Source organism: Numida meleagris, chromosome 5, assembly GCF_002078875.1.
Source record: "Numida meleagris isolate 19003 breed g44 Domestic line chromosome 5, NumMel1.0, whole genome shotgun sequence".
Taxonomy (NCBI): domain Eukaryota; kingdom Metazoa; phylum Chordata; class Aves; order Galliformes; family Numididae; genus Numida; species Numida meleagris.
In genome coordinates, this window is record NC_034413.1 from 28,669,712 (window position 1) to 28,696,858 (window position 27,147).

Sequence of the window (27,147 nt, forward strand, 5' to 3'; positions counted from 1 at the left end):
TTTTTTACCTTGATAGTTCTAACACATTTGTTCATTTATGCTCACATTAAAAAGCATAAAAAAAAATCCAGATATCAGCCTTCTTGAAGTTATATATTTCAAAATCATCATACAACTCAAACAAATTAGACATCAAAACTGATTTTAAAACAACACTTCAGCAGTGTGATTGGAAGCTTGCCGGCATGTAATCAGCTGTCTTTTCCTTTTAAAATTTGAAGTCTTTCACCTGCAGGCTATTAGATTTAGTGCATTGCAGAGTGAGTCAGAAGAACTGATAAACAGAAAATACCAGCTCTTTTTGCCAGCCAACAGAAACATTGGAGGTGACATGCAAAGCTAGCCAACATGAAGTAGCTCAGCATGAATTTTCCATTAACTCAGGAATATGCTATTTGCCTGGTAAACTACTGAACCTCAAATCTAGAAAGAAAAATGGTGCTGCTGACATATCTATTTCAACGTATTACAATGAAACCATAACAGGAATTCAGAGATTGCTTTTATGAAGATTACAGTCTAAAATAGTAGAAAGAATAGAATTATATAGAACAGAAGAGTAGAAAGAATGCCAGGGAAGGTTATGGAACAGATAATCTCAGGATACATTGTGGATCAATTAAAGGTCAACCAGGGGATCAGGCCCAGTCAGCATGAGTTTATGAATGGTAGATCCTGTTTGACAAACCTGATTTCGTTCTACGACAAGGTGACCCTCTCAGTGGATGAAGGCAAGGCTGTCGATGTGGTCTACCTGGACTTCAGTAAGGCCTTTGACAATGTCCCCCACAGCATCCTCGTGGAGAAGCTGGCTGCCTGTGGTTTGGATGGGCACATGCTCTGCTGGGTGAAACACTGGCTGGATGGCCAGGCCCAGAGAGTTGTGGTCAGTGGAGCTAAATCCAGTTGGCGGCCAGTCATGAGCAGTGTCCCCAGGGCTCGGTGCTGGAGCTGCTTCTGTTCAACATCTTTATCAATTATCTTGATCTTGAGTGCACCCTCAGTAAGTTTGCAGACGACACCAAGTTGGGAGGGAGTGTTGATCTGCCAGAGGGTAGAAAGGCACTACAGAGGGACCTGGATAGACTGCATCAATGGGCCAAGGTAAACCATATGAGTTTCAATAGGGCCAAGTGTTGGGTCCTGCACTTTGGACACAACAACCCCAGGCAACCCTGCAGGCCTGGGGAGGAGTGGCTGGAAAGCTGCCTGATGGAAAGGGACCTTGGTGTACTGATGGACAGTCAGCTGAATATGAGCCAGCAGTGTGCCCCAGTGGCCAAGAAGGCCAAGGGCATCCTGGCTTTTATCAGGAATGGGATGGTGAGCAGGACCAGGGAGTCATGCTGCCCCTGTACTCGGCATTGGTGAGGCCTCACCTCGAGTACTGTGTTCAGTTTTGGGCACCTCAGTACAGAAAGGACATTGAGGTGCTGGAGCAGGTCCAAAGAAGGGCAACAAGGCTTGTGAAGGGCTTGGAGAATATGCCCTATGAGGAGAGACTAAAGGAACTGGGGCTGTTTAGTCTGGGGAAGAGGAGGCTCAGGGGAGACCTCATTGCTCTCTTCAAATACCTGAAAGGTGATTGCAGTGAGAGTGGGGCTGGTCTCTTCTCAGTGGTGACAGGACAAGGGGAAATGGTCTCAAGTTGCACCAGGGGAGGTTTAGGTTGGATATCAGGAAAAAATTCTTTACAGAAAGGGTTGTTAAGCACTGGAACAGGCTCCCCAGGGAAGTGGGTGAGTCACCATCCCTGAATGTGTTTAAAAACCATTCGGATGTGGTGCTTGGGGACATGATTTAGTGGTAGGTTGTTAGAGCAGTATGGTTATGTTGCGGTTGGACTTGATCTTGAAGGTCCTTTCCAACCTGAGCAATTCTATGGTTCTGTGATTCTATGATTTTAATATTGATTTAAAAAAAAAAAAAAAAAAGAGGTCTCTTCTTTTGAATAACCCTAAACTCACTGTGTCTGTTATTTGGGAAAATGTTGCAATGTATATAATGCAAAAATGACAAAACTTTGGAAATTCCTGAATGAAAATATAAAATTGTTTGGAAAGACAGGTGGCATAGGAAAACCATTTTCATTTTAAAATGAAATTCCCTCAGCCATGGACAGATTGCATGAGATTTGTCTGACTTTGGGCTACAAGAAAACAACTCATGTCACCTAGGAAGCCTGCAGCCCATGAAATCACAAAAATGAAACATCCCGAGTTCCCATTCCTTCCCTCAAACAGTAGCAAGCACTACATCAAAAACTAGGGAAAATATTTTACCCTGCTTTCTTTCCCCACTAGCAGAGGTTCCCTTTAAAAGCCTCCTACAAATCAGGATCTGGCTTTTCTTTCTCAGTAGCAATGTGGCTGAAGAAAAGAATGACCGCAGAAACATTTTCCTTTATGACAGAATCCAAGCAGTGGACAAAATTGCCCTTTAAAACTGAAATAAAATCTTTTTACCTGCTGTCAGTAGCATCATACAGGAAAAGGGATCTTTAAGTTTATGACTCCATCACTGAAGGTCTGCACTGACATAACTACATCTAGTAAAAAAATAACTAGACTAACACATCGTTACTCATATATCAAACAGTATCCAGCTATACAGTTACTAATGAATTTCTGACCTTGGCTGTACACAAGAAAAAATTCACAGCCATCCAGGACATCAGCTGTCAGCTATAATACTTGCAAAACACCCTCTAGCAAAGAGCTGGCTAGAAAGTTTTTCATTCCACACTCAGTCAAGTGTCACCAAAACATCCTACATTATCAGCAAAGGAGCACTCTGCAGAGAGATACGGGTCTTACGACAAGTTTTTTTCAAGAAATCTTTTTGGATTAAGAACTCTTGTGAAATGCAGCTATGACCCACAATTATCTGAAAGTTAAAAGGTCTGTGCTGAAGCACAGTGTACAGAAATACAGAACAGTCTCTCATGAATAAGTCAAGCTCCTAAAGAACTAACAAGCACAAGGCAGTGAAACTAAGTCTCTGTCTCGAGGAGGAAGAACAAAAGATATCACAGGAAGAAAGATATCTTGTTAAAATCCAAAGAAGAATAACAGAAGTAGAGCTCAAGTGAAAGAGGGCAGAAGGAGATGTGAAGAAGGCACCATTCACTGAGGACAGCTTCCTGCTAGACCTGCTAGTCGTGCTGAAGGATGCTGACTGCAAGTGTCAAGATGTCTGGTCTGGAAAAGAATTTATTGATTTATTGAGAAACCACATGAGAGGAACAATCTTAGACTCCTTTGTACATCAGAGAACAGGGATAGGGCACTGAGGAAGTGTATTATTATTACTGCTGCCTCAAAGGAAAAATAATTTATTAAGAAAGCTTTGCAACCCTTTTAAGCTGTTTCCTTCTGCCTTCACACATTCCTGAGCAGTGAACACAGATCAGAGCTTCCTGAGGGCTCCTGGAGGTACAGCACTGAGCTGGAGCCCAGAGAAGCCCAGTCCCAAGGAGTACTGGAAACCCAGGTGAGTTACAGACTTCCTAAAGAAACCAGAACTGGAAGCTTTGCCTCAGCCAGGGACCTAGCATGGGGGAAGGAGCCAACATGGGTGATATGCACAGTGATGCTGAGGGCATTTAAGGCACTGATGGTGCACACTACAGCCCAAGCTCTTTTCTGTTACTCTCAGTTGTGGCATTTGCACAGAAGTTTTACAGCACAGTACACATTGCACATCACACATATTGAAACAGGCAAACTTAAAGGGGGTAGATTTAGGTTGGATATAAGGAAGAAGTATTTTTCAGTGAGGGTGATGAGACACTGGAACAGGCTCCCCAGAGAGGTGGTGGAGGCCCTGACCCTGGAGACCTCAAGTCCAGACTGGACAGGGCACTGACCAATCTGATGGACCTGTGCACATCCCTGTTCATTGCAGGGGAGTCCGAGTACGTGACCTGTAAAGGTCCCTTCCAACTCTGAGGATTCTATGATTCCTTACACTGGGAGTTTTTCAACTAATTTTTTCAAGTAAAAGCATGTGGCATGTGACAAGAGGATAACAGGACATTTTCTTAGTAACAAAAGTTCTCTCAACCTTCTCTGCAGACTAAAAATGTTGCCTTCAAGCCATCTAAGTAGTAAAAGAAAAAGAATGCCAAATTTATAGAGTCTCCACATCATCCCCATTAGTCATTTCAGAACATAGGCCTCATTCTCTTCATCACCCTCAAAAATATTTTATCACAAATGTTCAGAGGACTACGTAGTGAAAATCAATAACAAATTATATTTTTTGTTAGCCATCAAAATTATTTCAGTACTTCATAAGGAGCCAAAAACTTAATTTAACTCATTCAAGGAAGTTAACCATAATTGAGTTCTCAGCTTAGAGAAAAACCACAGCTGAATAGACAGCATTGCAACCACACACACTGGGGAAGCTGGGATGTTGAAATATTAGAAGAAATCAAAAATTATTTATGAAATAGAGGGAAAATCAGAGGCTTTGCAAAGTGCTAATGGTTTATAAGTATCTTCCAATCTGAGGTTCAGAATGCTTCATTAAGCTTGACAATTAATTAGTGGGCCTAATGATTCCCTCTTTGGCAATCTGAAATGAACAGGAACATTTTTTCTGGCCACATTCATCCTCTCTGGAAATGTTCTGCAGTATGTTACAATAACTATCCAGCATTCTTGCTCTCCTGTGCTAAGAGAGGTTTTTCAGGTTTTTGCACCATTATTCTCATTACTGCATTACTCCAAAATAATTAAATAGAATTAAACAGATAGATGGCTTATGGTATCAAAGAAAGCTTCAAGGAATATCAGGGACATTCTTTCCCAATATGTTGAATTTCTGGTCTCAATAATAAAGCAAGATCTGATCTAGAGCTGCATCATGGACCTGTACTCCTCGAAAATAACATTACCACTGTTTTTATGATGACTCATATCCTCTGATTTTCAAGCTCTCTTGACAGCCATGCTGAGCCACAGACAGCATTAATGTCATGCTAGAAGAAAACCGCAAATCCTAAGTGCCATTTCTGAGAAAGGCATACATAAAATTCATACTATGCTATTTTCCAGGCTCAACTCTTGTCAAAGGTAGATCTGCAGGACAGTAACAAAGTCAATAGGCAATACAGGTCTTCAGTACTTCTCAAAATAAATATCACAAGATATAAAACATATTTTGCCACAGAAATAAAAACAAAGTCCTAAAATATTCCATACTGACAATGTCATTGCATGAAAACATCTTTGCATATCACCTTTCCCATGCAGACTGAGTCATGAAAAATAGAATACATTGAAGCTAGGATAGAAGAAGCTAAGATAAATTCAATTAGTTGCAGAGTTCTGCTCTTTAACTTTATTTCAGCAGTGAATAAAATCATCCCTGAGACACTTTCTTTCATATCCTTACTGCGTGAAGAAAGATTCACTCATTAACTGCCTCTCAAGCTAAGGAACTGCTCCAAAAGCAGAGCCCAGTACCATGCTGCATTTTACCACAGCTGCTAACACTAGCAGGGAATTAGGCATTCTCCCATTAACACCAGACTACCACTATCCCCCTGAACCCACAAGCTCGCCTACAGATAGTATATCTATTTTACATGCAAAAAGAGTTGGCTATTTATAAATTTTGCATATATTTCTATAGCACACAACAACAACGTGCTTTATAAAGCACTGACAAATTTTACAGTAATTAGAAAGCCCAATTAGAGGAGAAATCTGAAAATGCAGGCAGATTTGGTTTGATGCAGTAATAGTTGAACAGAGAAAAATTTAGAAGAAAGAAAGTCTTTAAAGTATTTGAAATTACAGACACTACTACTTGAAACTAAGCCTGTAATTAAACGTATATTTAACTTATGTTTGAAATCTGTTCTTCTCAACGAGGGCTCTGACTTGGGAACATGTTTCTTGACTCCGTCCTCCAGCATTTTTCTTCCCAATGAAATAAATGGCTTATAGTTTCTCAGGAGAAGCATTTTATCCCACAAGAAGAATTATCAAGGGCTAAGAGCAAATGCAATTTTGGCTTAGCAAGTTATATGTCACCAAAAAACATTTCAGAATAGAAATACAGTCACATTCAATTCCCAGTCAAGATACATCACTAGCTAGATCCAGAAAATGCAGCCTTGTTATTCCAGAGTAGCAAAGAAGGATGTCAGCTTTGAGACACTGCTATTTAACATGACAGACAGATTGTGAAAGTTGGAAGTAAGGCAGGCTCAATCTCAGATTTAGGATGAATTCTGAATTTTGTAGCTCGATACCATCCGATGTGCAAATTGTTCTGGTTTCTCTTTTTACATACACTACTCAGAGCTCTTAATTTTAAATAAACCATATTTTCATAAGAAATCAATACGAAGAGAGTTTATGTAATTCTAGTTCTTCAGCTCTACCCCCACAGCTGAGATGACTCATGATCCTCTAAGTCCTTTCAGCTTTCAGGGTTATTAGCACTTGCCTCATTCAATTTACTGTAGTACTAGTTATACTGAGATATAGACAGCTGCTTTACAGCTGCATGAAAAAAAAGCTACTTGACAGCAAGAAAGGTAAAACCTTGCATAAATTCTGCAGAAAGAAAAAAAATTCTGGTTTCTACAGTTTGCTATGCTCTCTGAAGAAAAGGTGAAATGTCTGCAAATTTTAATGACATAACTCAGGAGTGCACAGTCAAGGACAGATAGTTCAGAACTGAACTGACTCTGTGGAAACTGGATCACATTGAGCTACAATCATTCAGAATGATCCTTCTACGTATCTTTTTAGTGAAGACAAGCTTGCATCTGCGTAGTCTGGATCTTTCCCTAGGTACCTACAGACAATGCTCAAAATGATGGGATTTGCCTCCCCTCGTCCAGCCCAATCGTACAAACATGAAGGATTAGTGGAAACAAAATGAGTGTTTAATTTTTTTTTTTTAAAGTAAGCAGTGGAGCAGCAGTAACAGCAGTGAAAACAGGTCATTCTAATTGGATGTAAAGAAAACTGCAATAGTGGTAGCATACCTCATTACCCTGCTGAAAATGTGCCTAAGCACATGATGGGAAGTACTAATAAGCTGGCTGACTTTGGCTAGTGCAAAAGGTTGTGTGGATGCGTAGCCCCTTAGCCAGGTTTATTTTTATTTCATTCATATCAACCAGAAATAATTCTTAAGAGAAACTAGATGTACTCCCAAAACCAAAGGAAAAAAACATCAGTGAGGATGTAAATTTACTCTAGCCAATACCATAGTAAGCCTCTGTGTATGAGTATGCAGGCATATGAACATACAAAACAGTGGATTTCTTTACAACTTTCATCTACAAGATGTAAAAAGGTTACTTGGGAGACCAAAGCAAAGCCAACTTTTGCTGATTAATAAGTTTTTATCCTTGACCACAAAAGCCTGGAAAATAATAATACCAAATTTTCCTTTTTTTTTTTTTATTTTTTACATGAGAAAAGCACACAAAAAGTTGCAACATCCTATAAGAGGTGTTGGTATCTGAAGCCCACAGTGTAGGTTGTTCTGAAAGTAATGCCTCCTATCTATTTCCATCCATTCCAAACTTTTACTTCTGGACTTGCTAGTTTGATATAGTTTCTAACAAAGTTTTCTTGATTGGTGGAACAATGCACATCAGTTTTAAATGGCTGGAATTTTACAGTCTAAATTCTCTGGCTACTTTGCACATCTTTCTTCAAAAGCAGAATTGGGATTACACTGGCACTGGGAGACAGGCAGGACAAAAGACCAGTCTCTCATAACTATAACAGTCTCATTATAGTACTTGTGCCTAACAGATTCAACTACATTTAGCATTATGACACTGCCCTGCTTACAGTGCGCTGCCCCGGGGTACTCCCACAGCTATTCTTGAATTCACTCAGTAGAGTTGGTAAGTTTAACTATATTCAGCAATTAGCTTTTACATAAAAATAAGTAACAACAAATAAAGCACAACATCTGCCATGTAAGCTATTCTCAGAAGGCAATTAGCCTGCAGCATTTCTAGAATCCTATAAACGCTGCTAGTCTGTCCCCACTTTTCCATGATAAGAGGAATTCAATAAAAGGTAAATAATCAAAAAAAGTTCTTATTCCAGAATATGAGAGCACAAGATTGTTTTATCTGAGAAGCTTATATTGTAAAAGAAACTACCATCGCTGTATAGGTGTACTAAACAGCAACCACCATAATTTTGCACCAGTGATGCGAAGGTAATTTAGTACTGCTCTCAATACAGAGGTACCTAGACAAGAATCTGCCACAGTAACTCAAGCAACCCATTGACTTACCCATTATGGCATATGGGAACTGCTGAGTCATGGCCTGAACCACTGATGGAGCACCTGGAGGAAAAGACCCAGTCAGCCCTGGGAGCACAGGTGAAGGCAATTCACCTGTGCGACCAGGCTCCAACCCTCTTAGGCCTCATTTAAGGGCTGACTGCCCTTAAGAAGAAAGGATCTCTTTCTAGAGATCTCTCCTTGGTAGAAGCTTTTCCCTGCAAACCCAGAATCTTCTGATACTAGTGAGCGATAACTTCCCTTCCTTTGTAGCACCTTGCTATCATGCTGGTCCTTCCACCTCTTTTGTAATGCCTTTTCTATCGCGTTGATCTTTCTGATTGCTACCTATGAATAGTCCTATTTTATCAGAAATGAATTGCTACACATATTCACTCCAACAGAGTGGCAGTAACAAACAGGGTTACAGCTTTGTAATTGGTACCTCCTATAGGCCTGAGGGTCTGCCAAGTGAACATTTACCAACAGCACTTCCTCAATTTTGTTTGAACAAAAACAAAATGAGGAAATTCATATAAGCAACTGGCCTACTTGCTGATACTTATTAAATAAGATACTTGTTCATGTTTATTAATTAAATAATGATATAATGGTTCCATGAGAAGCATATTAAAAGCTCATTTTGTGGCTGTAGAAAAATGAGCACCAGTGAATACTAGGTTCTTTAAGACACATGAATCCAGCTCTGCCTCAAAGATACATAAAGTTTAGATTTCCAGCAGAAGTTTCATTTAGCAAGAAAAAATCCTGGCAAATGGATTGAAAAAAAAATTAAGAATGAGATTATTTTTTTTAAACCAAAATTTATGACATAAACTTGAGAGAAAAAATTTGACTCTGTGTAACCAAAGAGATATGAAATGAAATCCCAAAGAAGAAAGCCCTAACTCCAGCAGAGTGGAAACTGAGCACTTCCAGTCTCCCTACCTGTATGTTCCACTGCTTATAAATACATACATACACACACGTATTTTATATTCAGTGGAACACATCAATGTGTGTCATGTTTATTATATAAGCAGTGGAACATATATATACACATACGTACATACATATTCATTGCAGCTGCTGAAATTTATCTGTTTTGTAAATCAGATGAACATTCAAACTGTTATTTGCAATTACTGTGGAAGATAGGAAGGAGTTAAAATCAGAGTGATCAGAAAAAACACTTGTCAGTTGTTCCATTATGATGAAATGCACAGGGAAAAAAACACCTAGAATTGCTGCTATGTATGGAACTCTACACTACATCTCAGTTTCAAATTAGAGTTAAGACTACGTGCAAGTCCTTCACCAGACCTAACCAATCAGTATGATTCAGAAGATAACCTCCCAGACAACAGATGATTACTGCAGCAGTGCCTGGAAATCTCTGCAGCATTAAAGGCTCAACATCAGGAGGTACTTACTACCTGCTGGCAAATAGAGCTAGTATCTTTTGAAATCTTCTCTCATGACTTCTGTCTCTAAAATGAGACAGAAATGTCTCTGACTGCTCTACAAGTATTTCATTAGTTTTTGGGAAATGCCAGCTTGTCTCTGCTTCAACGGCTTTGTCAAAAACCTTGAATTATCCTCCTTAGTTCAGTCAGAAAGCTATTTCCTAACTAATGTGGTTTATTAATGTGCTGCATTTCTGGCAAAGCAAGTAGAACATCAAGTGGGATTAAGTAGCAGTGTCTGGTGTTCCAAAACATCTGGGAAATACTTAAGTTCTGAACCATAACAATTTCACCTCTGCGTTTTCACTGCAGAGCACAGTATACTTGGCCTCCGTTATGGTGTTTCAGTGAATTCTCAGAACAAATTCCACAAACTCTAAGAGACAGAAATAAGTACTACGATTTTCCAGTCAATGTGAGCTTACTCCAAGTATTTCTACTGCAAAACGCAAATATGAGTGGGAAAGGAGTACTGTACTTTTAAGCTTTATGAATAAAAACATTATTTTAAGACATATCTTGGCTAAGTTACAGTCTTGTGGTCAGTCAGCCCCCAAGTCATATGCTAAAGAAATGATGGCAGGAAGTCTGGTCTTGGGCGTAACAAAATGCTACTTGCTTATATAAACAAAACTCTCATGGAGGCCAAATCTTTGTGACAAACACAGTGAAGGATTTCAGCTTCATTTATGCATCAGTTTTCCTCTCTCCACCAAATTTAACCACCTGCATAAGGCACAGACCTTGGCCACCCTAATCTGTTTGAAAAGGAAGCTATCCAGAGCAGCCTTCATACTTGCTGAAACCAGGCAAGTTCATCCTTGGAGCTTAGTAAATCCAATAAGTGACGTGTGATATGGAGCAGAATAAAAAACTAGAGGAAGACTAAATGAATAAGTAAATAAAATAGAGAATAAAGAATATGAGGGCTACTCCAAAAGTAATGCCTCTTTATTTTATTAGCCCATGATAGCAGAGGTGAATGTTGGTGGCATGGCAGTAGAGGTTGAACCTTCCCACCAATATTCTATTAAATTCTGTTGCCAAGCAACAGATGACTTGCTGAGCATTTATGGAGACCAAATAGTGGATGTGAGCGCAGTGAGGCTGTGGGTGGTGTGTTTCAGCCGTGGTGGCTGCGGCATGAAAGACAAGCCGTGTTCCAGACAATCATGCAGGTTTTTACAAGTGTGGCATGCAGGCTCTTGCTCAACACTGGCAGAAATACATAGCTAATGGTGGTGACTATGTTGAAAAAAAAGTGTTTTGTAGCTGAGAATTCGCTCTATCAAATAGTATTATTGGGCTGTTTGTTGTTGTTTCCATGGAAATAAATAGTAAGCATTACTTTCAGAGCAACCTACACAGATCTGTTTGAGCTCAGCAGGTGACTTTAGCCTGCTATACTCTCAGTCTATTGTTCATATATATTAAGCATTAAGATTTTGAGAAATTGACTTTTTGCACTATTTCTCCAACAAACAACTATCATTATATTATAGATTTATATTGTACAGATTGGTAATGAGGCATCAAAAGTTTCCACAGAGCAATTAAATAGGAGGTGCTTTTATCCTACCTTAATAACTTAAGTCTGTCTCTTTCCTCATCTTCTGTGTTTTTCTGCATTGAGAAAAGAAACAAAACGTACAAGACTGGGTTTCAGTGTAAGACCAGTTTGCTCTAATGTTCAGTTGTGTTCTTGCCAATTTTCATAATAAATTATTTCACAAACACTTCCAGTTCATTTAAGCATTTGTAATTCTCATCATGCTCAAGATCGTGCCCTATCACTTTTTCTAGCTCACAGCCCATGTGAGGTAGAAGGAAACTAAGACAATCCTAATAGAAACAGACGAAATACTGTCATGTTTAAAATATTAAAATATTATTTTAATGACCACTGAACTAGTGGCATCTTTCTGCATATAATAAAGCAATACATCATCTCAGTGGAACAGAAATAAAGGAAAAATGTACAAAAGAAATCCAGATCACAAAGCTTACCTGCATAGAGCACCTCTTGAGAGAGAGGAGGGGTAAATTTAAGTCTCTATAACTGGACAATAATAGGTTAAAAGGTATTGGGTTGCTGGTTTTTCTGTTTTCCCCTGTTTTCAATTTACAGCAGTAATAAATCCAAACCAATAGGGAGACCTTATCTTCTATTCAAAATACTTTGTCCAAGTCCAAATTTTCTGACATCACTATAGCCTGCATGCCATTAGCCTCTTCCCTGAAAAATCTTGGCTGTACAGCTTTTCATATCCTTCTTGTGTTACATATATAAAATCCTTTCTATTCAACATTTTACACAATTTAAAAGCTACAATAGGCTTATAGTGGGTAAAAATGTGACACACTGAAGATATCAATTTAAAACAATAAGAAGTCTTCGCTGAATATGAGAATCATCTATGGGAGTATGGGAAACGCTAATATAGCCATGCATTAGGGATTTTAAAAGACTCTCCTCAAGATACCTGGCATTTTCTCCATTTAAGACATAAACAGGGTTCAGCTTTGAAAAATCTCAGCAAGATTATTATTATTTATTCTAGGAGAAAATAGTTTTCAGTGAGATCTTGTGTTATCTAGACCCAGTAGCTAGTGATGTAATTGTAAACCAGCAAAAAATATTTTTTTTACTTTGCTATAATCCATTTCTATCCTTTCACCCCTTGTGATTTTTGTTTTCTCAGTGCAATGTCCTAATCTAGAAAATGAGGACATCACAAACATTCACCATTTTGCAATACTGACATAAATGTTACTGTATTTACTTCTGTCACATAGTTATTGTGTAGTAATGAAGCACCCATTATACACCTAATCAGAGCTACCTGGGAAGAACTTGCCATGCACAAAAAGTGATCAAGTAACCTTCTTTTAAGCGAAGTCTAAAGCAACTTTACAGTAATTATAAAAATGAAAAACTGGTGATTTAGTATCCAAGCCACGAAAACACTCATGTATGTACTTAACTGTAAGAATTTAAAAATGCTAAGTGCTTGCTAAGTATGTTGGCAAGCACTGGACTGCTTTGTTAAATAAAGTAAGATCTAAATCTTAAACACACACACACGGAGCAGTTAGTGCCTGCCAAAAGGGATTTCAGGCATAGCAGTCAACTATATAATTTCCATTTATTTACATTATAAATATTAATAATGCTCAGGTGAAAGGGAAGGCGATGAGCTCAATAACACTTTGATGAATGGTTTAGTATGTGAGAAAGCCAGTCTGGAGCCCCAGGCCTTTTAGAATTATAGAATGGCTTGGGTTGGAAGGGGTCTCAAAGTACCATCTACTTTGACTCCTCCCACTGCAAGCAGGGTTGCCAACCACTAGGTCAAGTACTAGACCAAGTTACCCAGGGCCTCATTCAAGGTGGCCTTAAGCTCCTCCAGGGAAGGGGTATCACAACCTCTCTGGGCACCTTGTTCCAACACCTCACCACCCTCTCTGTGAAAAACTCCCTTGACATCTCATCTAAATCTCCCCTTTTAGTTTAAAACCATTTCCCCTCGTCCTGTTGCTACCTACCTAAGTAAAAAGTTGATTTATCTCCTATTTATAATCTCCACTTAAATACTGGAAAGCCATAATAAGGTTGCCCAATAGTCTTCTCTTGTCCAGACTGAACAAGCCCAGTTCCCTCAGTCTGTCTTCATAGGAAAGGTGCTCCAGCCCTCCGATCATCTTTGTGGCCCCTGGACCTTTTCCAAAAGGTCCATGTATTTCCTGGGTGGAGAACACCAGGCTTGGATATAATACTCCAGATAGGGCCTCACAAGGGCCAAGAAGAGAGAGACAATCCCCTCCCTCTCCATGCTGCCACCCCTCTTTTGATGCAGCCCAGGATACTGTTGGCCTCAAAGTCCTCCTCAGCAGGGCTACTGTCAAGGAGTTCTTCTCCCAGTCTGTACACATATCTGGGATTGCCCCAACCCAAGTGCAAAACTTTCCACTCTGCTTTGCTGAACCTCATTAGGTTTACACTGGTCCACCTTTCAAGTTTATCAAGGTCCCTCTGGATGGCATCCCTTCCTTCTGCTGTATTAACTGCGCTGCTCAGCTTGGCATTGTCTGCAAATGTGCTAAGGATGCACTTGATCCCATCATCTATGTCTCTGATAAATACGTTAAAGAATACCGGTCCCAAAACAGACCCTTGGGGCACACAACACCGGCCTCCACCTGGGAGCCTTTTCTTGGCTTGAAAAATACATTTTAACAAAAATAAAGCATTGAAAGAAACAGATTAATAGAAGTATATATTGAAATGAAAGTTATTTAAGTATTCACTGCCATAATTAGTTAACTCCAACTCTAATCTCAAAATTTATTAATGAAGCTTCTGTTCAGAACATTAAAAAGTAGTAGGGACTGAGATTTTAGTTTTGGATATACTTCCTCTCTTATTCAAAGTCCAGAGTAGATAAGTCTGGCTTTTCCAGAATTAGAATACAACAGTGATTTGATACAGCCTGGGTTTATCTCAGTTTGTAATGTAATGGCATGTTCTCATTTTTAATTAGGTAGAAGGTTTATAAAAACACACATCCTAAGTTTTTTTAATGTTTATTCATTTAAAGAAACAGTTGTTTTTAATTCAAAATACCCTAATCCATCAGTAAAAACATGGCATCATCCACTGCATTAGCAATTAGCTGACATTGATGCAACTGCGAATTCAGTGTTCCTCTACACTAATATACAGATGAAAACATGCTATACTCCTGGCTAACTATGGCTATAATAATTTTGCTGTGATTTTCCTGTTCTACTAAATGTGCATTGAAAGCATTGTTCAGATGCATGTTACCTTCCTACTCTGTTCTGGTTCTGTCTCTCCACAAAATTTCAGACCTGCAATTTGAAACACCATAATGCCACTTCATTGTAGTGCTCAAAAAGCCACAGAAGGAGGAAGTGTTTGTCCTGTTCAGTTATTGTTCAGGCTGGCCTAGCAGTCATCTTACTAACCTGCCTCAAATTTCAACTGACACATCTTCTCACAGGGCACAATTATTTTGGCACGCTGCAAGCAAGCTAGCCATATATTTTGGAGACAGAGGAGTTCAAACATTTCACTTTTGGTCTCTTCAAAAGCTCTTGCTAATACCTCACCTATAAGTTTCTGAACTGATTTGTCTTACCATGCTTGTTAGCACAATGTAACTGACTTTTTGGGGGCAGAAAGTGGATGCATTTCATGACTAGTCTGATTTTTGTGAACCAGAAACATAGGCAATTGCAATAGTGTAGGGTCTGGTTTATTTTTGAACTCTACATCCAAGTTACTCTTGTAACTTCTTTCAACAGCATCAGACAGCAAGAAGTTATTTCTTTTCCTGTAAAAGGGAAAGACTACATCCTTCTGCACAACATCTTCTTGGAATAGACAATGTTGTTCTGCTCAGACCATAAGAAAAAAAAAAAAAAGAAGTACTTGTGCTGCTACTTGTTACTATTTAAGTTAAATAACAGAGAGGGCAGAAGAGAGTCAGTCCCAGATGGTGCTAGGTAGGGAAAAGAGTACTGCTACATAAAAGTTAATTAAAAGCACATCTTTAATCTGAATTATTATAATTGAAGATTTTACCACAGATGTTCCCAGAATAATTACTTTCTACTTCCTTGCACAGTGCACATTTTAGGAAATGGTCATAGAGACTATTTCTCCGTTCAAATGCTTTCTCAATTATTTTAAATTTTCTTGTTCTTTAATCGCTTTGCCATCGAGATTTTCTTAATGATTTTTTTTGTTGTTTTTGTTTTTGCCTGTTTCAGATTCCTACTGGGTATTCCAGAACCTTAGAAAAGCCTTTCAGGTGGCCAGGTGTCATACAAGGCATTAAACAAAATACAGCTTTCATTTCATTATGCTTGCACCTAGGAAAACCAGTTTGTGGAGAGAGTTCTAAATTTATCTTTGGACTTAGGAATAAATGGCTCATTTTTGTTACTGGTGCTCCACACTTGTTCTAATTTCTTTCAGTTTCATTCTGCATTTATGAAGATAGAGATGTCACTTATTACTGCATCTGTATACAGGTCTTAACAGATGATTTTGTTGCACGTCTACTGTTGAGATGTATCTTGAATATAAAAGTCTGAGCAGCTATCCTGATTTACATAAAGATTAATTGTGCCTCTCAGTGCACTAACTAGCAATTCCTTGGTTTCCTGTTGACATTTTTGCTGATAACATAACAACATATTGTGAAGTGGCAATTAGAAAACACGGGCAAAGAGAAACAGGCTCCTGCTTCACTTGGGATTCAAAGATATGCAGGATCACATTCTTCCTTCAAGTTAAAAAAAAAAAACAAAAAACTGAACTATGAATTTAGAACAGAATGACAGGGAGATCGGAAGATTTAATGAAGGGAGGAGAAGAACAATGCATGAAGCAGAAAGACCTAAGGCAAAGAGTCCTGCCCTGTCTCACATCAGATCCTGACAGATCTGCAGCAGTTTTTAGAACATAAGAATATGTGCCGAAATTTTCCTTAACTGTATGTTATGGTGTAGGATAAATAATAACTCAAGACTAAATAGTATCATTCATCTTTCTCATACATTTATCTATCATAATGTTATCTTCATACTGAAATAATATTCATTCAGAACTAGCTATCGGAAACGCAGATTCTTCTGTAAATAGCACTTCCAGAATCAAAGCAACAGTATCAAATGGCACATAAGTTGGTATCTGTTTAACAGACAGAAGCTAAGGTGCTAATAGCATATCTGCAGAGATATTCGCGTTCTGTCCAGCTAAGAAATCTTTAGGGGAGAGAGCTTCCCATTCTCCTCCATCAGGTACATCAGGGCAGTTAATAGACAGATGGGTACATGGGGGAATGGGTTCACGTGAATGTGCCAGAAGACTAGAGATACAGACCTTCTGGCCACAAGTTCTCATTTAATACTCATTCACTGTACGTGTACAAGAAAAGTTGTACAGCACATCGCAGAAGTTATGACAGAGTAAATCTAATGTCATCTAATGCCTCCACTACAGCCTCTTCTAAGAAGTCCCAAATAAGTTAGTCGATGTTATGACCACTTATGATGATTCAGATGCTCCTACAGCAACTTTAGAAGAAATTTAGTAGCAACAGATGCTACAAATCCAATTATTGTTGAGTAAGTTACCTTATAACTTATAGTTTTGTCTCTTTCTTGTAAGGAAATTGGCAAAGAATTGAGGAAAAAAAAAATATTCCAATCCTGTCAGTATTTAGAAGTAAATACGGAATAGGAAGACTTTTCCATAAGTTTCCACATGGGACTCCAAATTCTCCTTTATTTCATTAGGCTAACATCTTACTACCTCTAAATTGAGTATCTTGCTGTAACTAGAAAAAGAAAACACCTTTTTTGAAGTAAACTTTGGGATTTCTGTGTATCAGCTTTCAAAGACAGACAGAAAAATTCAGTGTCTATTTATTTAAACTTCGGTCCAAGATAAGACCTTGTTACTGTTGGCTAATACCAAGCAAGCCTAGAGCATAAAGCAGCTCTTGCCAAGAAACACTGAGATTCTTCCTTGTAGAGTAATTCCCAAGCTTCTGACTGTCTTGTTCCCACAGTGCTTCATTAGCTAGAGAACTGAAGAAAATGGATTATGTTTACGTAGGAACAGATATTAATAGAGTCCACGCTCATTTCCGTTGCGTACCATACAAGGACATACAAAATGACCAACTTAGTTGAAGCATTTCATTTTCCTCAGTGGTCACTGCAGTAAGTAGGGTTAAGACAGAAAATAGAAATTTTACTGAGGATTGATACTGTGGTCACAATAGGGGGTCTACTGAGATGGAAATCACATTAAAAGTAATCACTGCATCTCTATTTCAAGAATTTTGAAATTTTAGGCTGACAAAGAATACATTTGACACATATTTTAGCACTGTTACCTTCCATCTTGCTCAGAGCGCTAGATGACAAGTTGTAGTTAGGCCACCAAACAAAAAAGTGGTACAGCACTCAAGAGCAGAGCTGCCGAATGGCTTGTCCCTACTCGGTTCTCCCCATTCCCCGTGCATCTCCTTATTTCAATGGGGATATTTGCCTGAGATATGTATGAACCACTTCAGCATTTCTCTTGCTTATCTAAAATCCTCTTTATAGCCACTCTTCTTATGCTAAGAAAGAAGGGAAGAAGGAGAAATCAAAGCTTAAAGTAAATTATAAAGTTTAATCTTTCCATTGTCCACTAAGCAGCCTGGTTCAAACAACAGATCCTGACTTCTGCCAGCAGCTTGCATGGTTTATCTTCCTTGCTTCCAAAAACACAAGACTTCCAACAGAAACCTCTCTAGAGCTGCTTTACAGCTGGTGTGACAAACAAGAGGGACAGCAAAAAGGCTGTAAAGGAGAAGCATCCCTACTTTTTGTCCACCTCTGGGTGGTGTAGAAGAGCAAAATGTGAAGGGAAGGCAGAAGTACAACGTAAGCACCGCTATGTAACAAAATGCTGCATTCCCTAACCAGAGCTGCATGAGTTAATGCGCCTCCAAAGACATCTTAAACATGCAGCTGCATATACCATCAATTACAGAAGCGGCCAAAACAGTTTACAACCTCAAAAATCATAAGAAATGATGGCCTGTGAAAAAAAAAGCTTTTTAAATATATTCTACAGTAAAAAGCAACCTGTTATTGGCACACCTCAGTCTCGTCATGAGGCTTCTCTCTTTAATAATATTGCTCACAGCTATGTGACACTGTGAAGCCCTCCACGCACACATACACACACTTGGTTGTTCAGCTGACAGGCAGGGTCTTTATTCTGAACAGCTATGAAGCCACTGCAAGCACTGCTTTCTGTAAACAAAGCACGGTTGTTGCCTGGAACACAGCTCACGCAGACAACTTGGAGACATGGCAACTATCTGGCTTCTCAAGTATGACAGGAGCCAAATAATAATATTCATTTCATACTGAAATCCAACCGATATTCAAAAAGCTTAGAAGCTGAAACAGGTATATTTAAGCTGACTTCAGGTGCTTAGTATCTAAAAGCAGTATTAATATGCAATTTTAAAGCAGCAGGTTGATAAGATTTCATTTTTGCCCATTCCCAACATCAGTCTGATTTTTTCCATTCACCAGTTTGTGGGCTGCCCCTAATGCTTCTAATGAGAATAAGAGGATAGAAATCAATCTTTGAGCCAGTATTAATACTAGTATGGAAACATCCCACGAAAGCAATACTGCACAGAAGGTGTCTGCGCTATTTGCCATGTCTCATCCACTAAGTACATGCAAAGCAGAGCTTAGAAAGAGAGATTAACATTAGAGATGGAAATACAAGTACATATAATACTTTCACTCTTCCTCCTGTTGTGATATATTTTTCTTCCCTCTTTTTGTGCAAGAGAACAATGGGAATTGCTTTTTATTAAGTTCAGAACTTATATCCATTGAACACTGTGGAGAGTGATGTAAACTAGCTATGACCCAGTCCACCACCACTGAATGTAGAACAGTATCAGTAAGAACAATGTATTTTCACTGGCAGCAGCATTACGCTGAGAGCCAAGTGGGGAAACAGGTCTGAGATGTGGTTGTTGCTAGCTGAATGAGAGATGTTCTCAATCCAGTTTTAATGAGAAATTCCATGAAGGACAAAACAATACTTCAGAGAAAGTCTTTCTGAACTTTGCATGCAGCTATATTCAGTTTCAACTTTGATAAATTGACAATTCTGACCTAAAAACAGGCCTGCTTGAAAACTGCCTATCTTTGATTAACACCAACCAAGTGAAAACCATGAAGTGAAAAGCACTGAGTGATCACAAGCTCACGAGATCTACTGAAACAGTAGCTATGCACTTCCACATCTGTTTCACAAAAGCAGAGGTGAAAGAGACTCTCGCAGCCACTCCAATGGCACTGAAGGCTAAAAAACATCAAATATAGTCACAGCAAACAAAGTAAATCCATCTCTGTGGTAACACTATATGTTAGAGCTTTACCAGCTCATACAGGAAAACTTGAGAAAGAATATGGAAACATAATACTTAGATGGCTCCGAAAGTAATGCCTCCTATTTATTTCCATAGAAATTACAACAGACAGAAAGAACACAAAACACTATTTGAGAGAGCAAATTCTCAGCTACAAAGAACTCTTTTTCAACATAGTCACCACCAGTAGCTATGCATTTTTGCCTCCTATGAACAAGAGCCTGCATGTCATGTTTGTAAAAATCTGCACCGGTGGACGCGACCCACTATTGCAGTTGCCATGTGCTGAAACGCAGCACCCACCGCTTCACTTGCTCACATCCTCCGGCTGGTCTCCAGAAACATTCAGCAAGCATCAGTGAATGCCCATGAGTGCCATTTTCTCTGCAGGAAAGAATGCAACTTCGCCTCTCTGATTCATCCTCACTTCTGTGTTGGATGCCATTTTGTCAAACTGCCCCTCTGCTGCTATCTATCACACAGCAACAAAATGTAATGGAATACTGATAGGAAGGTTCAGCCTCTATTGCTATACCATCAACATCTGCCTCTGACATCACTGGCCAACATAATAAAATAGGAGACATTACTTTCGGATCAACCCTCGTATGAAAAAGATGCATGCACCATACTGAAGCATTAATTCAACTCCTCCTGCACTGTGCTTTTGTCTGCCAGTGCTGCAGTTAGCAGAGAGTGTATGAAACTCCGAATGCAATTAAGTCCTGGCAGAAACGCAGTTGGAGGCGACGGCAGTTTCTATAGCAACGTGAAAGGCTCAAGACAGTAACAAGAGATTAACTTAAAGGCAAGATAAGTACATAAATATAGCTCTCATTTACCATTTCCTTTGCTTCCAAAGGGCAACATATTTTCCATTTAAACAATACAGAAATACAGTCAGATGTCCTTGTTATTAACCAGGGTAAAAATAATTTTTACAAACATTCTGTTAGAAAAATTCTAACAATTTCACAACTGGGAGAATCATCTGAATTTCTCTAATTAATTCAGTCAAAACGGAAAGCACTAAACTTGAATGCTGCCAGAAGACTTAGAACGAGGCTCCATAATATGTAACATGCCAGTCATAATAAGAGATTGCTGATGCCAACACACTGTACACTTGTGAGTAAATCCTCTCTATGCACTTTTCTGGATTATGCTTCAGATCAGGTTTTCAGTCTCCAGAAGGGTAAAATAAAGAAGAATTTTTGTAAGCATCATTGACTTTTCTTTTAAAATACTCTGTCTTCAGTAAGAAAGACAATACTGAAGAAACTTCATCCAGTGTTTTTCCTGGCAGTTAAGAGCTGCTATTCAAAAGCTCAGCTGAGACTGCAGTCACTCTTCTGAACTCCTATCCCCCTTATATAACAAGCCCACAAAAAAAACATGAAGGAGATTCCTTGACTACTTCTCAGTTGTACCGGTTGCTCTGAACTTGTTTTATTTCATCATTTGAAAGCAAATGATAAATGCAAAAGTTGTTAAGGTAACACAAGCATATTCTTGTTCCGTCTACGTTTCCTTTTGAACTGTGTAATGCAGAACTAACTCAGACACCTTTGCATTGCATTGGGTTTTCCTTCATAGTATTTGCTAGCATCAGACTAATGAAAGAAAAATAGTACTGCCACACCAGTTTTTTCTGCCCCAAATAAAGTCAACGCTCAATCAACTGACAAAACGTGGAGAGCGATACTTACTTTCTGGAAAACTCCAGATATACTACTCATAGCCTCATTTAACACAGCATCCCAAATCCGATCCCCTGTGCTTTGATGTGGAGATTCAGAGACCACCCAGCTTAGCCTGGGGTCAACGGATCAGGAAAGATATTCGGACTTAGATAGGTTGCACCAACCTTTTCCTCTCTCTTCCATTCTATAAAAAGGACGGTATAAACAATTTTCCCTGCAAGGATCTTCATTACTGAACTATATCTCTCTCCATTACTGTTTGCCTGAGGGTTTATCACATGTGCTATTAGACAGTTCTTCCTGGGATTCACTTTGAATCACAGAACATATTTCTTCAAAATGTTAAGGTCCTCCTAGCAAAACTAGCAAAAAAAATGCTGCTCAGTTGACAGGCTTCATCCCCACAAACAGCTTTTATCTCTAGTTCTAGCAGTTTTTACAAGCCAGATGTCCACAGTGAATACCCAGCAATTATGCCTTCAAAACATATGTGTAGTTTTACATATATGCTAGATTTTTTTGTTGGAATTTGATGAGTTGTTGCCTATTTGAGGAAAAAAATGAAGATCCTTGTGAAAATTTCAAGAAATCATTATTATGCAATTCAGAATGCTTATTCTACTTCATATAAGATACTCCAAAGTTCCCATGATTATATCCAAGTACCACCTACAGTAATGAGACTGGCATAGTAGTACTCACAGTGTTCTCTTCTGCTATGGTGGGACACCACCTGAAATCAGTCAGCTGTTTTTTTTTTTTTTTTGTCAAAAGCATGATACCTTCTCTGCCACAAGTAAAACGTCTCATCTTGCAAAATGCCTTGAAAGCACTGTGGTTCAGAAATAGTACTCTCTTCTCCACAAAATCAGTCCAGAGTCAAAAAGTAGCTCTGCCACATCAGTTACACAAATCAAAATAGAGGTGATACAGGAATAACCTGTTCACTGGCACAGCTGGGCACTGATCCATTGAAGGCTTCTAACACTTGGATTAAGGTTTTCATTCTCTAGCCAAAGCAACTGACAAGCACTGAAGAGTCTGAAACGTACTAGAATTTCCTCCAATATTTTCCCTTCCTAAGAAAAAGCCTCTGCAAAAAGAACTGTACTACCAGACTGAGATGCAATAAGCTATGGAAGAAACAATGCCATTTCTCTCTACACAGGGCAATTCACAATACCTCCACAGGTCCAATACCTTAATAGACAGGTGACTTCTTGTTTTAGCAACATATCAAATAAAGGGGCAAAAGTTTATCAAGTATGAAGTGGGTCAGAGCAGTGAATACTTCCTCCTACTGGTTTTAATTTAACAGGGAACAAGAAAAAAATATATATCTCTCAAGCCAACAGTTTGTTTTCCTTTGTAATAGAAAGATTTTGAAGTATAAAATAATACTTTCTCACTTTCAAGAAAACTGTTAGAAGAGAAGGGAGAAAAAATATACAAGGGCTACTTCGAAAGTGATGCCTCCTGTTTTATGATGTTGGCCCATGATGTCAGAGGCGGATGTTGATGGTATGGCTGTAGAGGTTGAACCTTTCCACCAATATTCTGTTACATTTTGTTGCTGTGTGACAGATGGCACCTGACATGGAAGTGAGGACAAAGAAGGGGTGGCTCCATGCAGAAGAAGTGGCACCCGGTGAATGCACTGATGCTGAACATTCCTGGAGACCAAGCAGGGGATGTTAGCACAGTAAGGCAGTGGGTGCTGCGTTCCAGCAGTGGCGATAGCAACAGTAGGTCACTTCTGCAGGTGCAGATTTTCATGAGCATGGCGTGCAGGCTCTTGTTCATAGCTGGTGAAAACACGTAGCTACCGGTGGCAACTACGATGAAAAAGAGTGCTTTGTAGCTGACAATTTTCTCTCTCAAATAACGTCATTGTGTTCTATCTGTTGTAATTTTTATGGAAATAAATAGGAGGCATTACTCTCAGAGTGACCTGTCTATACATAAAGATCATGTAGCAGTTTCCAAAACTAATATTTTGCTATGAATGGAAGGGCTGCAGAAGCGTGAGATGAGGACACAACTCTCAATTTCATTTAAATGATTTATGAGTTGATACTGAAGAAGTAATTTACTCTTCTCTTTTCCACTACTATTTTTTTTCTCCCTGTCAACTAATGGAATAGCCATACTGAAGACCATACAGGGACAGCAGCAGCCCTTCAACTCCAAAGTTAACTTTGATTAAAAAAAGAAATCCCATGCTATGTAAGGATTTCAAAGAAGGGTACATTACATAACAGTAGAATCCGTTGAGTAGGAAGAAGTTGAACTGAAGAGAACCATAATTCCCCCTCAGTATTCTTAAGAGCTGACCTGTCTGTTCATTGAAATTACCATAACCCATTTTGAAGAGTTTTTTCTTTCCTTTTCCAGAGCGTCTGCAAAAATGCCAAGCTTCCCAAGAGAGACAGCTTAATAACAATACAAAAAATTTGCTATCCTCTTCTGCTTATAAAGATTTTGATTTTCTTTTATTTTAACTTCATAAAGAATGACAATTACATGGATCTGGTTTTGCTATATATACCAGAAGCAAAATTTTTACAAGGATTGACACTGACATAGAACTAGGTTTAGATTTCATCTGATTACGCTCTCTCTGGTTAGAAAGCATAGTGACATTGCTACTATATGAATATAAAGAATAAGCAACACTGGAAAAGAAGTGAGCAGTGCTGGTGCTAGTAACTCACTCCAGGCATATCCAGATGGAAATTTTGTTTTAGCTGACAAGCCCGCCTGCAACTGCAAATTTGCTAGAAGCATCTTTATCCTACAACTTACAAGAAGACTCTTTTCTCTGTAACATCCAAATTAAAAGGGCAGCCAAGAAGAAGGGAACACAGAGCTCGCTGATTATCTAGAACACACCAGCTTGGTGCTCCATCAGCAGCAGCTTTCACAAGTTGTTCAACTTCTTACATTATGTGTGCTTATCAACTGCAAAGGATAATTACACAGATACAGCTTGCCTGCATTGTTCTATAGCCCATTTAATATCAACCTTAACACACTTTTATCTTTCTCTTCCCCTTTTGTCCACCCCAACCAGTATTTTGTTTAAGCATGGAAAGAGGTATGGAATATAGTTAGTAAAATAGCTAAGAATTTACTTAGATGAAACTTCAAGGACATGAAAGGAAGAGTTGAAAGAAAAATAAAGTAGTCAAGGAAATAATTTGTTCATCTATCATTCCTTGCAATTAAGTGGTAGATTGCTTATTATACTTTCCTAGTGAAAACATGCAAAAGACAAACATTTTTAGAAGTACTGTATGGCTTTGAATTACAGTATGCTACATATAACCAAACTCAGCTCACTGTTTATTATTGTGGCATAGTCCTCTTGTATATAACGGTAAAAAAGATTAGGTAGCTCAAAGCATCATGAGTTGAATTTGATCCCCTTCCAACATGGGATATTCTGTGATGCTGTGAAAGCTATCCACATAATTCCGCTGTTTGAAAAAAAAAAACAAACTTTAAAAAGCTAACAACTGAAATAATATCAGAGAAAGTTCTAAATCACAATTTCTTCCCTTGTTCCCTTGATCTTCAGCACAACTTTATGAAAATCCTAAAGCCATCAAATAAATGCTACGGGTTCTCTAATAGTAACAGACTTCTTAATTCCAATGTATAGAAATGGGGAAAAAATAATGCACAAAAACCCTAAAGAAACTAAGATATCATTTGTTCTCCTCTACTTGCACCTCCAATACTTAAGTTGCATAGCTTGACCTCTCCATTTATCCGTAAGGTTTAGGCAGAGGTCAGCCATTCTCTGACCTGGCACCCAGGCCCCTCTCCTGCCTATACCAGGAAAAGATCCTAGCACTCTTCTGCTAAAGAAACTTTGTGTCTCATGGCTACCCCACACAGTGAGTGACACAGAAGAGAGATGAGTTGATTTGCTGATTTGGTAAATGACACCACCACACCCATCCTCAGCTCTGTCACAGTTCAGTCTGGCTCAGCCTAGTTCCATGACAAAGGGGCAAAACCATGACAAGCTCCTACTGTGGGGATGCTGGCAGAAGGCTCTCCCGAAGTAATTGACACCTGAGCTCCTACTCTGCTTTTGTGTACAGCCAGCAACTCCCAGGTGAAGCTCCAGTCACATACTGGAAGCTATGCTGCATCAAGCTGCAGCAGCCCCTCATCAAGTATTTCCTTGTTCTCCTAACAGCATACAAAAAAATGTAGTACTGATCAGCACCCTTTAACATGACCAACCCAGAGCACAGCTGTGCCACTTGGGACAACAGCCTAAGGCATATAGTATTAAAGACTCTATCCAGTAAAGGAAAGGTATGCTTATCTGTGGCCCTCTGGGAGTACAGCTACATCAAATTAAAGGGGCTGGACAATGACAATTTAAAGGTCAGAAATAAGGTTGTTGACAGAACCTTGGTTTCAAGTATCTAAACTGCCATATCCCTGCAAGTCAACTCATGTGGGCAAAGCCAAACTGCAGTAACGTTTGTTAAAATTAAAAATGGCCTTTGAAATGAATCTATAAATTCATCTAGAAAAAAGCATAAGTAGATGTTGTGCTTGCTCTTACTATAAATTTCTGAAAGGTCAATTTTTCTATAATTCCTCCAGCTAGTTCCTGCTTTTTTCTTTTCCTCTCTCCTTTTTCCATAAATCTTTTCCAATTTTTTTTCCAAGAAATTGAAGATGAATCAGTGAATCAAGACAACTCAACCTTTTTCTAACCTTGACCCCTGGGAAACAGGCGTAGCATGCATCTTAGCCACACATTTCATCTTGTTTTTCATATTTTTGGTTCAGCTGTATTTGTGTTTTCATTATAAGCACATTTCATCCCTTTCCTTTTTCATAGCAAAATAAAAAGGTACCCAGTATTTAGTTTGATAGCTCTGGAAACTATTTAACAGCAACGCTGACTCATGAATACACTTTTCCTTTTTCACTTGAAGCAAAGAAATTAAATACCACGGAGACTGCTCTACAGCAAAAATCCAAATAAGCTGAGAGAGAGTGAAACTGCATTAGCTTATAACACACTAATACGCTTCCAAGATTCAGCCAAGCTTTTCTTCTTGCAACTGTGATAAGTGCTGGCATATTCTTCTGGCAAAGTGATGTTAAGTACTTCAGCATGTTTGCATACTTGCTAGGGTAGGTGAAAAACTCATTAAAGAAGAAAAAAGTGGTCTAAGAATTTGGGGCGGATGGGAGGGAGCCACTGCATTCAGAAAACATATATTAAATTCACTGCTGCATATCAGAAAGCCCAACTCTATGACAACTACATAAAAATGAAAAATAGGATCTTTTCTTCTTTCCTAACAGTGGATTTTTCTTTTAAGGTTTTTATTTCACATTTCTTGTCTGCTTCTCTGAAAACATTTCCCCTTTCCAATCCTAACCTAATATAAATTGAAAACCCACTAAGGATTTAAAAGAAACGTCAGTGGCTATAATAATAGCAAAAAAAGACAAGTAAAAGACTGAAATGTTTTGATGCTTACATATCACAAGTCTTGCAATAAAAATACTTTTAATTTCCCAAGGGAGGAGTTTCCTATCAAAGACTTCACTTCTGATGTTTTCTCAAAATGCCCTGATCATCAGCATATATGGAACAAATCAAATTGCTCATGTACACCAAAGAAAATGAATACAAAAGCGATAACAGACTTTATTGGCAGCCTTGCT

At 38.8% G+C, this 27,147-nt stretch overlaps 1 protein-coding gene across 13 annotated transcripts in view; it reads right to left on the reverse strand.

Annotated features, from left to right (window-relative positions):
- Positions 1-27,147, reverse strand: part of FAM13C (family with sequence similarity 13 member C) — a 117,535-nt gene that overhangs the window by 73,734 nt on the left and 16,654 nt on the right. For 7 of the 13 annotated variants that reach the window (XM_021398565.1, XM_021398562.1, XM_021398558.1 and 4 more), the window contains 2 exons: positions 11,326-11,369; positions 8,290-8,343 (listed from right to left, as the gene is read on the reverse strand). The exons of 3 other annotated variants lie outside the window; for them this stretch is intronic. In XM_021398565.1, coding sequence (XP_021254240.1) covers positions 8,290-8,343; positions 11,326-11,369 — 98 coding nt within the window. The remainder of the gene's footprint in view (positions 1-8,289; positions 8,344-11,325; positions 11,370-27,147) is intronic. 3 more of the 13 variants (XM_021398564.1, XM_021398563.1, XM_021398559.1) reach the window with 1 other exon arrangement.